The 18215-nt window shown below is 37.4% G+C and overlaps 1 protein-coding gene across 11 annotated transcripts in view; it reads left to right on the top strand.

The window, feature by feature from the left end:
* The window catches only part of dock3 (dedicator of cytokinesis 3), a 241236-nt gene that overhangs the window by 35550 nt on the left and 187471 nt on the right, over window positions 1-18215 (top strand). For all 11 annotated transcript variants that reach the window (XM_062970075.1, XM_062970074.1, XM_062970073.1 and 8 more), the window contains exons 3-4: window positions 11347-11387; window positions 14395-14450. In XM_062970075.1, the coding sequence (XP_062826145.1) occupies window positions 11347-11387; window positions 14395-14450 (97 nt within the window). The remainder of the gene's footprint in view (window positions 1-11346; window positions 11388-14394; window positions 14451-18215) is intronic.

The following is an 18215-nucleotide window of genomic DNA, read 5'->3' as shown; positions in this document are numbered from 1 at the left end:
CCAATATTGTGCAATTTCCTCATGCTCACCTGACGTCAGTGCATTATTAAAATGTCTAATTTTCTCAGTTCTATTTTCTTTTTCAAAGGATGCATATAAATTACAAAAATGATGAAGCCCCTCAATTATTTCAATAGGGATGTCAAAACTGAAATAAAATAGATTGAAATGTAAGATGATCATAGCTGCAAGAAGATGCTATAACTATTTTGCATCCATTGTAGTGCATATTTCTTATGATTCAGGAATCCTTAGGCAATTCAGCCTCTTTCAGGATCTGGGTGCCTCCAGGTTCTTGCTAACTTCAGATGTTCTAGGCAAATGTAAAAATCATTGTAGCTATGAACAACTTGTCAAACTTGAGATTTTAATTGGCTTTTATTTTTAATGCAGATTTTAAAGTGGTTGAATTTATCATGTCAAAAGGAAGTATTCCTGCTGTTACCTCTAAAGATATTTTCATTGCTTCTACAACAACCCAGAACAGTGTAAATGTTAGTTGGTTTGTAGGAAACTTAGGTTATGGAAGTTGATCTACTAAAATGACAAAATTTCAGCCCTCTCACATTGGAATTCACTCTTTCTAGGAGCCAGTGACAGTCACATAATTTCAGTTGCAATGAAATCTGTATGGCCTATGGACTAGCAGATCTTCAACAATTATAGTTTTGTTCTTTTTAATGTTTCAAGTAGGAATCTTGAAAAGGTCTTTTCTCCCATTTTTCTTCCTTACGGCCTGGCAAGGTCTTATCTGATTCCTTTTCTAAAGGTTCTCACGCAATGCATTGAAAACAGATACCAAATTTGTCACTTAGGGCTCCATTTTATATAAGTAGTGTTGACATATACTTAATATCCCCAGAAATGACTGTTATTTCTTATGGTGATAACCTCATCTTCTTCAGGGGCGGTCCACTTCTCCTCAAGTGATCCATATCTTAATTTCATCACTATTTCTTCAACACAGTTGTGGTTGTTGTGATGCCAAGACAATTTAAAATATATAGGATCATCCTTCTGCCAGTTATACCTTGAATGTAACACAAGGTGAGATGTGTTTTGATAGCTTCATGTTGCCATTTGTTACAATACTAGGGGAAACAATAGTATGTGTTCCCAGCTGGCCCTTGTTATTGATACTACTTAGGGAGATTTTTGAAAGGTATTTTAAATTACCTCCTTTAACGGTTCCTTTGTATGATCAGGAGAGCCTCCTTAGAGAGAACTACCATGGCCCTATTTGTTTGTACAGTAAAACCCCGCTCGTCCGAGCCCCGCTCGTTTGATCCTCTGTGCAATCCAAGCGGGTGAACGGGGAGGGCCGCAAAGGCCCTCCCTGTTCACCTGCTCGCTGGCGTGCGTGTTGCTAGGTAGATAGTAAGCTACCTAGTAACACGTACGTGGTGCTCGCCCCTTGGGAGGTGCCCCCTGCATGTTGCTAGGTAGATAGCAAGCTACCTAGCAACACGCAGGGGGCACCTCCCAAGGGGTGAGCGCCCCCTGCGTGTGGCTAGGTAGCTTGCTATCTACCTAGCAACACGCACGGCTGGCTCCTTCGCCATGCCGAGCGCTGGTGCTGCCGGCCCCAGCATGATGAAGGAGCCGAGGCACGGGGGGGTGAACGGGGAGGGCTTTTGCGGCCCTCCCCCTTCACCCGCTCAATGGCTGGCCCAAACGCCCACCGAAGGGAGATGTTTCCTCTCCATTCAGCGGGTGCTTGGCCCCAGAGAAGCGGCAAGCTCCCCTGGATCCAAACCACGGCCATGGAGGCTTCCCCTCTGTTCGGACGCAGCCTGGATTCAGAGGAGCTTGCAGCTCCTCCGGATCCAAGCTGTGTCCCAACGGAGAGGCATCGCCTCCGTTCGGACGCAGCCTGGATTCAGAGGAGCTTGCAGCTCCTCCGGATTCAAGCTGTGTCCCAGCTCCTCTAGATCCAAACCGCCGCCGAACTGAGAGGAAGCCTGGTAATCCGAGTGATCCGGGTTGACTGCAAGCTCCTCCGGATCCAGCCTGCATCCCAACGGAGAGGCATCCCCTCCGTTTGGACGCAGCCTGGATTCAGAGGAGCTTGCAGCTCCTCCGGATCCAAGCTGCGTCCCAACGGAAAGGCATCCCCTCCATTCGGACAAAGCCTGGATTCAGAGGAGCTTGCAGCTCCTCCGGATTCAAGCTGCGTTCCAACGGAGAGGCATCCCCTCTGTTCGGACGCAGCCTGGATTCAGAGGAGCTTGCAGCTCCTCTGGATCCAAACCGCCGCCAAACTGAGAGGAAGCCTGGTAATCCGAGTGATCCGGGTTGACCGAGCTGAGGTCTGCCCGTTTAACTCGGACTACCGGGGTTCTACTGTTTTATCAGAGCTGACATTCCTCTTGGGACTGATGCCCACTTGCTTGGTTTCTGTACAGGAAGAATGAATATTATAATTATTCACCTCATGAATGGGGATGTAGAGGCTACTTGTTGCCACAATGTGTGTAGAAAAATTGCCATACTAGATTTCTATGACTATTTCTTTATCTAGGTAGATACATGAAATACCCTTGATCTTGACTCAACCAACTTCAAAAATACAGAGACCTGCTGATGTGTATGTTATGGCCCTAACTCCTTCATAATTCCACATGGCTCTGATACTGAGCATACCTCTAATCCAATTTCTCAGTTTAAAGTCTAAGGCACAAATGTCTTTAGTCCCAGTTATGGAGCCAAAGTGACTCTTTCACACCTTCTGTACCATTCCCTGCAATATCTAGTCAACAATAAGCTTGAGAGCCCTCTGTTCATGTTTTCCCAGCAGAATTTACTCACTATCAAGATTCTAGAACCAGCACAGACATAGTAGTCACAAATTCCCTTTACAATAATATCTGTGACTCACACTTCTCTGTAACATCACTATTTCATTTAACATCCATTTTGACTCACAGGATACTCACCATAATCTATGGATTCTTTCAAACAATTGGTAAATAACATGGCCCAGTCATGTTTTGCCGTAGTTGTTTCTTTATTGACTCAATTGTTGTTGCTGATGTGTGCCTTCAAGACCCTAAGGCAAACATGTCAGAGTTTTCTTGGCAAGTTTTGTTCAGAGGAAATTTGGCTTTGCCTTGCTCTGAGGTTGAGAGAGTTGCCCAAAGTGACCCATAGGGTTTCCATGGCTGACTGAGGATTTGAACCCTGGTCTTACAGAGTCACAGTATAGACCAGGGGTCCTCAAACTTTTTAAGTAGAGGGCCGATTCATGGTCCCTCAGATTGTTGAGGGGCCGAATTATTATTTGAAAAAAAAAGTCAAACAGATTCCTATGCTCACCGCACGTCTTATTTGTAGTGCAAAAAAACAACCCAGCAACAATTACTTATTTATTTATTTACTACATTTATACCCCACCCTCTCTCATCCCCAAAGGGGACTCAGAGTGGCTTACAAGTTGTATGTACATACAATATATTATATTATTAGCATAGCACAATATTAGCATTATATATTACTATATTGTACTATACCATTATACCATAATATTATTAGTAATATTGCATTTAATATATAATATATAATTAATATTATTATATTATACAATATTATTATATTGTATTATTATTATTATTAGCCACCCTGAGTCCCTTGTTAGGTGAGAAGGGTGGGGCAGAAATATTGTAATAAATAAATAAATATTATATTATATTGTATTACATTATATTATTATCAATATTCTATGTATACACAATATATTATATTATTGCCATATCATTCATTTACAATATTTAATTTACTATATTGGTAAAGGAAAGAACAATACAATATTTAAAAATAAAAATAATTTTAACCAACATACTGTAAACTTATCAGGATTTCAGTGGGAAGGGTGGGCCTGCTTCTGGCCAATGAGATAATCAAGTAGGATTGTTGTTGTTGTGCCTTCAAGTCATTTCAGACTTTGGGTGAGCCTAAGTCTAAAACTGAGGGCGGGGGCCAGGTAAATGGCCTTGGAGGGCCGCATCCGGCCCCCGGGCCTTAGTTTGGGGACCCCTGGTATAGACCTCAAACTGCTACACCATGCTGGCTCACAATGCAACCTGTCTAATGGGAAGTCTTTATTGGGTTCAGAAGGAGCATCCATTCAAACAATAAAAATAAAAAACTTCTTCATTCTCTAAATGATCAAGGCTTTGGTGTTTTCATTTGTCATAGAACCCATATTAGATTTCATTTGTTGCTTGGTGATTCCATTTCAAACTGGGCATCTTCATTGCCATTATATCTAGCACAACATCACCAGTAACTATTGGGCACTTATAATCCTTTATTTAGGGTATCCCATGGGATTAGAATTCCTCCCTCCCATTGAATGTTTTCTTGCCAATCTCCTATCCATGTTCCTGAGGGAAGGCACTGCATCACTGTGGGAGAAAGGGTTCATAGAGCACAAATATTCTTATCAAAAGCTTGGCAGGTTTTCCACAATATAAAGCTGAAGATTTTCTAAGTGGTGACACTGATGATGGTTCTTCCATTCCTGTTTCAAAGTTACTGATTTGCAGATAGGGAGAAGTAAATGATTTCATTCATTGAACATTAAATTCTTGTCCATAAAGAGTTAATTTTCACAACCCTTTTAAAGCGTAACACACGTGTGTGCGCACGTGTGTGTGCGCGTGTGTGTGTGTGTGTGTGTGTTGTGGATGGCAAAGGGAAGGGTTAACACCCCTGTGATGTTTGTTTTACTGTCTGTGGCCTTGTTCAGAATATCTCACTTCACTTTCTGTCCCTGTGAGAAGCGGAATTTGAAAAAAATGGCTTGTTGTGGAAATTAAGATTGGTGAGAAAGATTCAGTTGAGACCCCTTTTCCACATGATAACTCTTTTAGGAGTGAATTTTTCTTCTGTGGGGTAAATTTCTCTCATTTCCTGTTCTCACCTCCACTTGTAACTATGAGTAATTTGTATGTCCAATGTTTGTAACTCAGGGACTGCCTGTACTGTTATGGAACAGGTATTTAAACCTAGCTGCCCATGAAATTTCTATGTCATTATTCTCATCATACCTATAGAATAGTGGATTTATGTGTAAAGGGAATATTTCTTAGCTTCTTTATGCAAAATCATACACTGACATTTAAAAAGCATAAGTAGCACCTGTAACAAAGCAAGAACTGTACAAAGTCAGTGATTATGCACTATGGAGCATTTTCAGTTGTCCTTTCTTAAGCTGTTTGACTGTCATCCTTGAGCTGTCATGGCCTATTTGGCAGACTTACTAAACACAAAATAACCTTTTAATTCCTATTGGACAGCTGTGAACATATGGCCATGATGGCAATAAGGACCCTGGGTCCCATCGACCTGTGGCAGGGCCAGACCCACAATAGTTTAATCTCAACTCTTTTATGGACAATATTTAAAGATGACCAGTGAGGCTCCAACAGTTTCCCTTAAGATATTTTCTAAAGTCACAATATATAATTTAAGGCAAAGAGCTGTACAGGATTTTAAGTGAACATATCGCAGCATATAAAAATATATGTAGCCCAGCAGGCATATGTAACATGTAATGCCCACAGCATTATAAACAGAGTCCCCAAACAGTAAAATGACAAAATTTCTTACACTGTTCTGTGTATAATCAATTTAATCTTAATATGTCATTTTTCAAACACCCCAGAAGGCAAAGCAAAACATCTTTATATTCAAAAGTTATATAGCCTTACATAGCTTAAACCAGGGGTTACAAACTTTTTCATCCATGGATCCCTTTTTGAAGCAAAATTTTCTCATGCAGGCCCAATAAATGTTCATATATTATATTATATATTATAATATAAAATGTATAATGTATATATATCAGTCATGGGCAAGTTGTAGATCCACATAAACTTAGCAGTTTTTCAGTGGAAGACCCCTGGGACCATCCCATCCAACCCCTTTCTGCTATGGAGGGAAAGTACAATCAACGCACCCCACCCACCAGCCTTTGTAATAATAATAATAGGAGCAACCCCTGAGACATTGGGGAAACCTTAGGGCAAAAATCTCACATGTGGTCCAGCTCTGGCGTTGATGCGCAGATGGAGTGATATGCAGAAGAAGTTCGCATTAAGAAATCACCGATTCTAAATTATCAATCACTAAACTTGTTTTTCAGTTGCATTCACTGTTTGGGTATAATGGTTATTTGTATCTCTGTCACACAAATTCTAGAGAACTTGTTACTGGTCATGCTGGCTCATTTTATCTGAAGAACTAGAACTAGGTGGAATATCCTGGTCCTATCTGTCCCTCAACATTTTGTTTTGTTTACTTGCCTGGCCTCTTGCATTGTGATGGCTAGGGAGAGGCCTTGGTAGCTTCTAGCTAAGCAGCTTCATTGTTGTTGTTTATTTGTTCAGTCACTTTCGACTCTTCATGACCTGATGGACCAGTCCACACCAGAGCAGCTTCATTACAGTATTTCATATTGCCATGTTTGCTTCACCACAGTTTTGTAGATATCTTTCTTTCACCACCAAAGCAATTTCTTTCCACATGTTTCCCTATTCCTTCACATATATTTCATGCATTCTGAGAAATGCTAGGAGGACCTTTCTAATAAAAAGACAAATCACCTGGCTTTTCAGACATTTGGTAGCTACACATAAGGTCATTTTTTGTCTATTTAATTTGATGACTATCACTACAGCAGAAGGGAGGTTTTCTCATCTATACTTCTAAAACCTTCAAATATGATTTCTTGCTCATTTCAGCCTCAGGAAATCTCAAGACAAGACCTTAATTCCCACTGTCATTTGTTGCAGTTTGATCTGTGGACTAACCTCTACATATTATGAGTGCAATATCATTTTATCTACCTCAGTTGACTGTTATGGTGATGGCCTGTGTGTTTTTTGGCAGCTGTGACACACTGCAACAATGTTCAGGGACACTAGTTGAGCATCTGTGTACTAGAACTGCCTGCAGTGGTAAAAGCCCTTTGAGCATTGAGAGCCTAGCTTTGGAACAGATGACATAATCAATGCTACCACTATATTATCTCCAAGCAAACAAAATGACAGTCATTCAAAAACTCATTTCCAACTCACAGTCAATTTCTAGAATCCACGAATTCCACAGTGTATTACCCTAATAGCTGTTCACCTTGCAAGAGGGGACAATATCTTGATAGATTGTCTGAACCAAGAATTTACTTCACATTACACATAAATAGTTCCCTTTTGACACTACAGTTGCACAGAGAATGAGACATTGGAATCAAATGAGCATCAATACCTTTCTCTTTCCAACAAAAATGCCACAAATATTTCAATAAGACTGGAACAAGGAAAGCAGCTCAGAGAGATGTGTTCTTCTTCAACTAGGTTGCACCTCTACTTTGCTGTTTTCTTTCTTTATGGATGAAAATGGTTGTCGGGATAAGAGAAAACCCATCAAATTCAGAGATTTTAACTTAATGGTTACCACGAGTTTCTGTGATTTCTATTGGAACTAGATCTGCTCATTTATTTAACCTATTTGTATGCAGGGTTGGGTGGGTTATATCAAAAATAGGAGAGTACTGAACATTTAGAAAACCCTCTGCTCAAAAGTGAGTTATAGAAGTTCTTATAGAATGTAAATTACAGGACTTTTGCAAATTCTTTCAGAATAAACTCTTCATCCTGCTGACTCTCCACATTCTTCCATTTTCTATTTCAATCAGCAGGGCGGGGCTTTCTTGTCCGTGCAAGTTGTGGCTCAACAACCTACAGTAATCTACAATCCTAAATGTCTTTTGTTTTCTAATTCAGTGGTTTAAGTGGTTCCTCAAGGGACTTGGTCATTTGTATTTACCTACTTCAAAACTTATATAACTTTGGTCCTTTTCATTGGTGGTATCTGATTGGATGCTAGAGTTTTGTAATTGATAACTTTTTACATCACAAAAAAATCAAGCTTTTGTAAGACATATTCCTTCTTCAGAAGACAGTTTCTAGGCTCTGTTAGTGCAAGGGTGCTGACTTGTTGTCAACTTTCATCAGAGCAACATTGATGTGTATTGACTTTTAAAAATGAGAGACCCTCAAGTCAATCTGTCATCAACAACCCTGTTAAGATCACAGCTTCCTTAATTGAGTTTATCCACTTGCAGTGTAGTTTTTCTTTTCTTACTGCCTTTTATCATGCCAAGCATCATTATTTTTTCTAATGAGTCAGCTTCACCTTAGTCATTTTAGCTTCTAATTAGAGCTCAGGATTGATTCGTTCAGGGGGCAATTTATTTGTCATTTTGTCTGTCCATGGTATCCACAGAATACTCCTTAAGCACCATATTTCAAATGAGTTGATTCAATATGTTGCTTTCCTGATTTATTTCTTGATCCTAGGCCAAATTCTCCAACAATATTTGGTTCTGCTCTGTTTCCTATTTTTGTGGTGAAACCTATGATTGGAACATTTCTGTAATTATCAATACATCTTTTTTTGCAGTGAGAATGGAGCTTCTCCATCTTCTACTTCCAATTATGTAGTCTATTTGATTTCTATAATGGCTGTCAGATAATGTCCATGGCCACAGTTGTTTCTTTGACTGCCTAAAGAATATGTTTCTGATGAACATATTTTTTTGTCTCACAAAATTCAGTAAGTTGCTATCCTGCTTCGTTTCTTGATTCTCGGCCAAATTCTCTAACAATCTTTGGTTCTGCTCTGTTTCCTATTTTTGTGTTCTACTCCTATAATTGGAACATTCCCATAATTATTAATATGTCCATGTTGATGTATGATAATTGTCTTCCTTCACTCCAGCATAGTATCTTTCAACTTCTTCCCCTGTTGTCGGAGCATAAACTTGGAGTGTGATTATATTGATGGGTTTTACCTGAAGCCTTATTTATATTGTCTACTCAGACTTTGCATTATATTCTCTGACTGCTATTACTACATGTCTGCTCACTATTAATACCAGACATTCCTTCTTTGATTTGCATTTCCTAAGTAAAACATTGTGTTATTATCTGATTGAATACGGTATGTTCCATTCCTGTCTGCTTCAGCTCATTCACCCTATATTTATCAATTCCAGTTTTGATTTATCATGTTTAGTTTTCTATTATTCATGCTTTTCACATTTTGTGTTTTTATAATATATGTTATGCAGCTTTGGGTTTTACTTTGAGCATGTCAGTATGTGAACATTCTTTTGGATCAGTCTAGTTGCATTATTAGCCCTGGTGCTACTTGTACTTACCATCTGCTTTTCCTCATTGAGTGCCTTCAAACATAGAACTCTCATCTTTTGGGATTATTTATTGTTTCAGTTTTAATTGTCTCATCATAGGTTTTTCATAGTAAAAGACATTCAGAAATAGTTTATTGATGTCTCCTCTGCACAGTACTAACAAGTGTGAGCTATGGTTCTTCTGCCATTGTCTTTGAGAGAACCTCTACCAATGTGTTCCCCACCAGCACCGGTTCTGTCCAGTATCTGTTTGGCACATTTAGTTTGGTTTCTCAGGAAAGCCTGTCAGGTGTAAAAGATCCTACCAGCTGTACTGCCATAAGCATATCCTCTTGAATAGCATGTAATGCTCAAAGTGGGTAACTATTGTCTTACCTACTTTCTATAACAGTCCTGCTACACTTTTATAAACAGTGCTGTAGTCCTTAAATGTTCATTGTGTTTTTGGTATTTTATATTGACTGGATGTCTAAATTCCATCAGTCTCAATGTTTTTGCTCATGGTAGTCACAAACAAGGTTGTCTGTTCCATCACAAGATCTAACTAAAATAATATTTCAAATTATTTCCCTAGTATGTTTCCTAGGCAACCTGTGTATGGTACAACATTTGCATGCTACAAGAGCAGCTGCAACATCAGAGGCTCTTTTGAGGAGGAATCTTTCTCCAGACTTGTTCAGAGCCACAGTTTGGGTTCAGTCAATAACCTTAATACACACTACCTGGATCTCTAAGATAATACGTTATTTGGATGACATATTTTGTCATCAATTTTGGCTTGATATATCCTTTTCAGTAAGTTACCTTTCTGTTTACTTAGATGTGTGCATTACAACTATGGTATTCTGCCTCTGTTTGCCAAATGAGGAAGAACAAGTCACAACTTATTGTAATTGTGGTTGTTTGAGTGTTTTTGTTTGAACTCTCACAACCTACTTTCCTCCTGTCATTTCCACATTTCCCCTGTTTAAAATCTCATGAAGCAGACAGAAGATAGAGTCAGAATAGTTTGCATTATGAAACATTTCCAGTGCAGATAGTGAAAACACTAGTGTCCTCAACAAAAAGCTATACAGCTCTTACATATTCATTCATATATGTGAGTTCACCATTTGGAGAAATGCAGTTACACATAAACATATTGTTTTTTAGTTGGAAAATGCATATCTTGGTTCCATGTTTAGATTCTGTGTTTAGTATCCACAATACTGCTGGCCTCTCCAAATATTCAAGGCCTTTTCTCTAAATAGTAACATATGACCCATTTTCTCTGCCAGCTTTAGAAGGTTTTAAATTACTCAAGACTTCCTTTCTTTTGCGCACTATTTGTTTTTTTTTATTCTAGCAGTCCTATTGCATGGAACTCAATGACAACTCATCTGCTTGTTGCTGGTAATTATGCTGGCTCAGTTAAAGAATAACCTCACAAAAACAGGCAAACCCAATACATTTTTGGGATTACAATATGAATGTCAGGTATATTTTGCTCTATTCAGTACAGTGGTAATTGTTACAAACCTAAGGCCATACAAAGTTCTAATTTGGAGTCAACCAAAGATAAAACAGTCAGATAAGATATTTTAAGATGCAGGAGAGTGATTTCTACAAAATGGAACCAGTTTTAACCATGCATCTACTGCTATGATGTGATTTATGCTAGCTGTTGTCTCTTTTCCGGAAAATCAGCTTGATTGAATAATCTGACAGTGTGTACCCTCTTTCCAAACACATCCCCTATGTACATTACTATTGATCTCAGAAGGAGAATTTGGTGGTTTGTTGTTACTTAAATGCCATAAATCTTCTGCATAGGACTGATAGTTTTGGAGGTAATGCAATAGGCATAAGGTGTAGCAGTGTATGACGTAAGTGTTTAGCATTGTTTGTTACATCCCAAAGCCTTTCACTTACAAGAAAATCTGTTTGTGGGTGATGGGAGGATATATCAACCCACATATCCTATACATCATTTGGTTTGTTTCTTTTCTAAGAAGGGTCAGAGCACTCTAAGTAGAGATGGTGCTAGGATATGTACATGATTAGAAATGGTAACTGAGTGGGAGAAACTTTATCTATATTAACTTCATACAAAATGTAGATTTCTTAATGTGGTTTATTTTTATGTCTTTCAGGATGGTACAGAGGACTCTCATTAAAAAAGCCCAACATAAAAGTGAGTCGGGTTTCTGTTCTTAACTAAAATAATATTGATATAGACCTGAAAATAGATCTTGGAGTTAGTAACACAATGTTAGTAGTATCTTACCTGCATACACATATCTGTGCAGCTTCAGAATGGGAAGATTTATATTTTTGTTTGCTTGCTTGCTTTCCCTAGATTTTTGCATGGATTCCCTGCAGCTGACTTGCCTGTTAGATTTTGGGCAATATGACACCTGGGTTGATAAAATCCTTTTCTGTGCTGTTAACAGTTCTAATAGAATATTTGTGCATGTTTTAAGTTGTGCTGCTTATACTTTTGAATGCATTCAGTTCCTTCTGGCAAGCAGAAAAAAATAACCAAGGCTGTTGCTTATTTCCAGTCTTCCAAATTATGGTTTGAAGAACCAGTCATGCCATATCTGAATGTGAGCAGTGTCTTCAGAATTTTAATATAAAAATCATTAAGACATACTACAAATTACCTTTGTAAGTAGCAGAGTGCCACAGAAACAAATAGTGCAATCCCATTTTATCTTGTCTAACAATATCTCCAGCCTGTCTTGTTTTTCACTTTTAAAAATGTCTGTGTACTATGAATTTCTGGGTGAAATCAGTTGTGCTGGAAATAATGCTAGGAGGAGAAATACAAATATAGAATTGCTGTACAATTACTATATAGAAGCAAGGCAGCTCATGCTGTGATAAGTATTTCCTTTTTTTAAAAAAAAGCAGTCTTGTTCTCAATGTAAATTAAAACTGCACTTACAGTTTTAATGATACTGTACCCTTATCTTTAATGATATTATAACCTTTCCCAAAAAAATCTTGTTAAACAAGATGGATGGATGAATCCCATACTGCAAGAATACTGTGTTACTTTTCTTCTTTCTGTAAAATTAAGCAATTTGTTTTTCATAACCTCCATTTAGAATTGTCCCTTTTTTGTTCTGTGAAACACGACTATTAAGTGTAAAGAGGATATATCTGGGCTAAAAGACAAGATACGAATAGATTTTGCAAGCTGCAATAAAACATTTTTTAATCCGTGTGTTGCTACATTGTCTTGCGGCATCTCAAATTGGTATCCACTAAAAAATCCAAGCCCTACAAATTAATACATCACACAATGAGAAAGCATGTAGGTCTAAAGAGGACAGGAAACAAAATGCATTCTCAAGCCCTTTTTGGTGGCCTGCCAGTTCTGCCAAGACACCCCCCCCCCCAACACACACACAATATTGTCATTGCAGTTTGCTACTGAAATTCACCAGCATACCACTACATGGACTATAATTAATGAGGCATGAAATGATATTGATGGTGCTAATGACTATTCCATTGGCTACAGGCAGTATGTCAATATCGCATTCAGTAACCAGTAGCACAATTAATAGCCTACGAAGGATGATTTAAATGCTGTTTAAAATAAAGTTAATAATCAAGTATGAGTGATAGGTGTGATTATAGCCTAAAGCCCAAGTAGAATAAATAAATACATACAAAACGACATTGTATTAAACCTTGTGAGAATTTCTGGTGGTATAAAATTAAAATCGTAGAATAAAAATAGTATTGTTGAAAATGTTAATTGTTTAAGCCTTGACAGACATTTATACATAGGAGTCTGAATTTGCATTTTCCTCTTGAGACCTTGAGACAGAAGTATTTAACTAAACATAGGTAAATTGCACTGAAGTTATTCAAAATTGGGATGAGTCAAACAAAGCTAGATACAATAATGTGTACTGAAATCTAGGAGAGTTAAAATGGCCAGAATATATATCTGGCTAGAAATCTCATTAAGCCAGAATTTTCTGGGACCCTGACTAATGATGAGTTTGCCAGTCATGGATGCACGTTGAACATTCCTCATCTGAAATGCTTGGGGCAAGAAGCATTTGGATTTTGGATGAGGTGGGATTTTGGAATGTATGCAATACGCATAATGAGCTATCTTAAAGGTAGGACCCAAACCTACAGATTAAATTAATTTATATGTCATATACACTTTATGCACATAGCCTGAAGACAGTGTTATACATGGTATTTTTAATAATTTTGTTCATGAAACAGTTGGTGCACATTGAGTCATCAGAAAACAAAGATGTCACTATCTCATATATATATATATATATATATATACACACACACACACACACACACACACACATACATACATACATACATATACACACACACACACACACAGTAGAGTCTCATTTATCCAAGCCTCGCTTATCCAAGTTTCTGGATTATCCAAGCCATTTTTGTAGTCAATGTTTTCAATATATTGTGATATTTTGGTGCTAAATTTGTAAATACAGTAATTACAACATAACATTACTGCGTATTGAACTTCTTTTTCTGTCAAATTTGTTGTAAAACATAATGTTTTGGTGCTTAATTTGTAAAATCATAACCTAATTTGATGTTTAATAGGCTTTTCCTTAATACCTCCTTCTTATCCAAGATATTCACTTATCCAAGCTTCTGCTGGCCCGTTTAGCTTGGATAAGTGAGACTCTACTGTATATGCAAATATCCACTTTAGACAATTGTGCAGCATTCGGATTAGAGATTCTCAAATTAAGGGATCCTGAGCCTATAATTGATTTACCACTAGAGCAACTTAACCTTCCCAGCACACACACATAATAATTGTGAAATATTTATTTCCATTTTAAGCACTTTAAAACAATTTAAATCAATGAAAACTACATATTGGCTTGGCTATTAAAAAGGTTAAGGTGCTGAACAAATAACGTTTGGCAAATTATAGAAAGAGGGTCAGGTTTTGTAAGTAGCTTATATTAATTCATTGTGTTTATATTATTTGATTCTTTGCTTGGGAAGGTTTTTAAAATGGAAGTGTTTAAATGGCTCATTTGTTCAAGAAAATACATTTATTAATTTCAGGATTTCTGTTCATTTTCCACTTAACAATTTGTTTACTGAAATATGTAGTTAAACTATACTTTATTTCTTACTCAAATAATAATAATTAATTTCTTTTCCAGGGGATTTTTCCTGTTAACTATATTCACTTGAAAAAGGCAGTTGTCAGCAATAGGGGGTGAGTATGCACCTTGATTGCCCTAGCATTGAAATGCTTCCTTGAATGAAACAAAATCAAATACATTATTTTTTGCATGCAATTCTGATAGCTTTGCCCCATCATTATTAAATGTGGTTTATGTGTATAGTTTTTATAGAATGTTTTATTACTCTCATCATTCTAGGTTTAAACACTTATGTTATTCCAAAAAAACCTATTTTTTTCAAATAAGCATTTTATTTGATTAGCTTAGTTACAAAGAATGCACAACTTTTACTAAATGCTGGAGTATGTGTTGACAGTTATACAGACGTTTTGGTGAGATGTTGGTTAATTTGAGTTCTCCAGAATTTTGTGTCATCGGAGAACATGAAAAGGATGTACTTACTTGCATTAATATCTGGTGTGCATATGGAAGCAGTGGGGTGCATGCTAAACAAACCTGTATTGAAGGCAATACAAATTGAAGAATAAACCATGTATTCCTTATTACAAGTGGCCCTGTTCAGTGATGGTATGGAGCGACCAACAAAACCAGCTTAGTCCTTTGTCTTTCACTTCCTTTTCCAGCTTTTAAATCAGAGGTGAGCAACAGCTAGCAGATGCGATTGGGATACATGGGGACTGAAGCATAACATTTAAAATAGATTTATAACCTGCCTAATACTTCTCCTGTTTATGAAAGACCCCTCCTGGGTCTAAAATGGTTTGGGGTGAAGCTTAAGAGGGCATGTTAGGAGGAGGTGGAAGGCTCAAACAAGCCTTTGTGGGACTCATGCTTCCAATGGGCTATGCTTTTCTCACTCCTGATTTTAATTATTCTCAAGATAGGTATTAGCATTAATTTTGTAGTATGCCAGATCTTCTAAAGTAAAATCAAACAAAACTTTTTAAAAAAATCTGATATATTAGTTTCCCCCAGCATGGAAATTCATAACTAAATTTCATCCCCATACCCCCAAAATCATTCAGAACTAATTGTTTTCAGCTTCCCGGAAAGAAGATACAATACAAGGTCTGACGATTCTAAGGACTATTTATTTTGATTGACATTTAGTCTCTTGAATATAATTTAGTTCTCTCTTTTGGTAGGGAAATGCAGATTTGTCATTTTTTTATTTCTAAAATCTTCTTAACGACAATTCTCAGTGTATTGTTGGATTAGATCTAAGTCTTGTATAACTAAGATTTTTTTAAAAAAAAAAACACTCATCATTCATTCCATATCTCCTTGCAATCCAATAATTGGTTTTATACTGATCATTCTGTTCTGATCCTTCCTGGTTGAGAAGACCAGAGAAAGATGGTGGCTGTGCGAATAGGAGTTATGTGCCCAGAGGGGCAAGCAGCATACCTCAGAAATATTTTTAACATTTTTATTGTGCTTGAAGACAAGGGGTATTTGAGAAATTTTTTTGTTGTCTTTTCCCTATACGTAGGCCTTCAAGTCAAATTCTACAAGTCCAATTAAAACAGAAAATAAATAGAAGCACAGACATGCAGTGCAATTGAAAAACACGTAAATCAAAGATAAACAACACCCACACAGTTTAAAACTCCTTCTGCAGTATGAGAGAGGAATTGCCAAATGCCTACCTAATTAAAAAGATATTTGCTTGCCAGTAAAAGAACAACAGGGTGGGAACCAGCCTAGGCTCACTTAGTAGTTTGTTCCAAAAACTGGAATTATCCTCTGAGGTGTCCATCCCTGCTCTTTTCTAATTGATTTTTGTATACTTATGGAAATGGGGTTGTGAATCACAGCAGCAGTTTCACTATAACAAAACCAACTTTTATCAAATCTGAATTCAGCCCATACTCCATGTACTTGTCAACAGAAACTTGCAGATGACATAGAATTTCCTTTATTGGGTCTTGTTGTGCTTTAATCATACTATGAGAATCCATTGCTAGTCCTGATTATGAAGTCCTGATTATGCAAATGACTAACACAAGCCTGTGATGAAAAAATATTTTCTTCTTCATGGTCTTTGTGACTCACACAAAGGGGGTAATCAGTTGCTGGCTCAGTGCATTATTTGGAACCTTCTAGGCTCTTGCTATATAGTGCCCGACCTGCCTAAACACTCAGTTCCCTGGATGCCGAAGCGGTAGCCCATGGAACTGAAGATTGGACTGACTTGTCAAGGAAATGATAGGTAGGGATGTGTGAATTCAGAGATGATCACTTGAAGAACTACAGCTATAGGTAAGTAACCTGTCATTCTTCATAGTCTCTGACTCACAAAAATGGGACACAGCAAGCTTTTGATCATATGAGAAAGACATGTCATGCCAGGCAGGTAGAAAAAACAGCCCTCCTGGAAGCAGCACCATCCCTAGAAAATGTGTCCAGTATGTAAGGAGAAATGAAATTCTTCAAACATGCTCCAATGGAATCCCTTTGAGGAATGTCAATGGAATTTTAAACTGATGACCACATATCCCTTAACTTAGCCCATAAACTTCTCAGTGTTCAGGATCACTTTCACAAGATCTTAAGGGCCATATGTTGCAGGGCTGCTATTTTTAGACTTACTTCCAACAAGAGTGGCAGAACTCAAATTCATATTACCTTTGTAATGTAGTGCACCATTTTAGCTGTAAACAATGAACGTCTATGACCTGTTCTAAAAAAATTGGAGTGCCATAGCATTTGACTATACTAATGTGCAAACTATATTCAGGTCAAGAGGTCACTTTTAGGACATAGTATGTAGAACATAATGGTTTTGTGTTGGCCTTTTATAGCTCTAAAAAAAAGCACATATCCTACAGAAAGTGGGCTTAAACTCAGGGGAATTAAGTGTGGAAATCAAAAAGAAGATCAAGAATTTAATATATGCAGATGTTATTAAATTTCTGGAAAATTGGTATTTTGTTTCATTTACAATTTTATGTGTAAAAATAGATTTTTTGATGCAGATCACATAAATAATGTCAAAATTGTCACATCACATAAGGTTTTTGAGAAATGGCCAATTTTGTTTTACAATTATTGCAAAATTATAAAACATTTTCTTTCTTGACAATAATTTCCATGATTTTTTAGATTCTTCATATCTTTGACAGCCATAGCCAGCATTATGTAACATATAACAGAGACTCAGACTATTGAAATGCCTCAAGAATAAATTTCTGATCATTTAGAAACTTGCTCAGGCATGCCAAAGGCATGAACATTAGAGAATGAGGAGGTAGGCGATGATGGCAATCAGATGCAGATGGAAGCTGATGCTGATCCTGACTTTGTGCTTTCAACATCCAGTGATCCTCATTTAATATCTCAGGCAGAGCTGAACGATCCAGTCAGAGATTTGGGTTTATCGAAGAATCAGGCAGAGCTGCTTGGATCAAGGCTGCAAAGATGGGACTCTTTTTTCATTCAGTAAAAAAATCTCAAAATGTACCCACCATGATAAAAGATTTGACAAGCTGACAGTCTGACCTTTTGCTGTGACATCAACAGATTGTTTTGTGCTCTCGGATGCAACCAGAACTCAACAAAATGGTGACTGTTTATTGACTCATTATTCATAGAATCATAAAATAATAGAGTTGGAAGAGACCACATGGATTTTAGTCCAATCCCCGTAATGCAGGAAAAGTACAAAGTACCCCTGGCAGATTCTTAAGTTTGAAGGTACGAGGGCTATCCAGAAAGTACATGACGTTTTGGAATTTAAAAAGAACAAAATATAGGATAAACCACTTATGATATGCAGTTGAAAGCCACACAGAAATAGTACATTTCAGCATAGTTCTCATTCAGATTTAGGCACT

Source organism: Anolis carolinensis, chromosome 2 (assembly GCF_035594765.1).
Source record: "Anolis carolinensis isolate JA03-04 chromosome 2, rAnoCar3.1.pri, whole genome shotgun sequence".
NCBI classification, from domain to species: Eukaryota; Metazoa; Chordata; class Lepidosauria; order Squamata; family Dactyloidae; genus Anolis; species Anolis carolinensis.
This window is presented reverse-complemented; position numbering and strand designations above follow the sequence as displayed.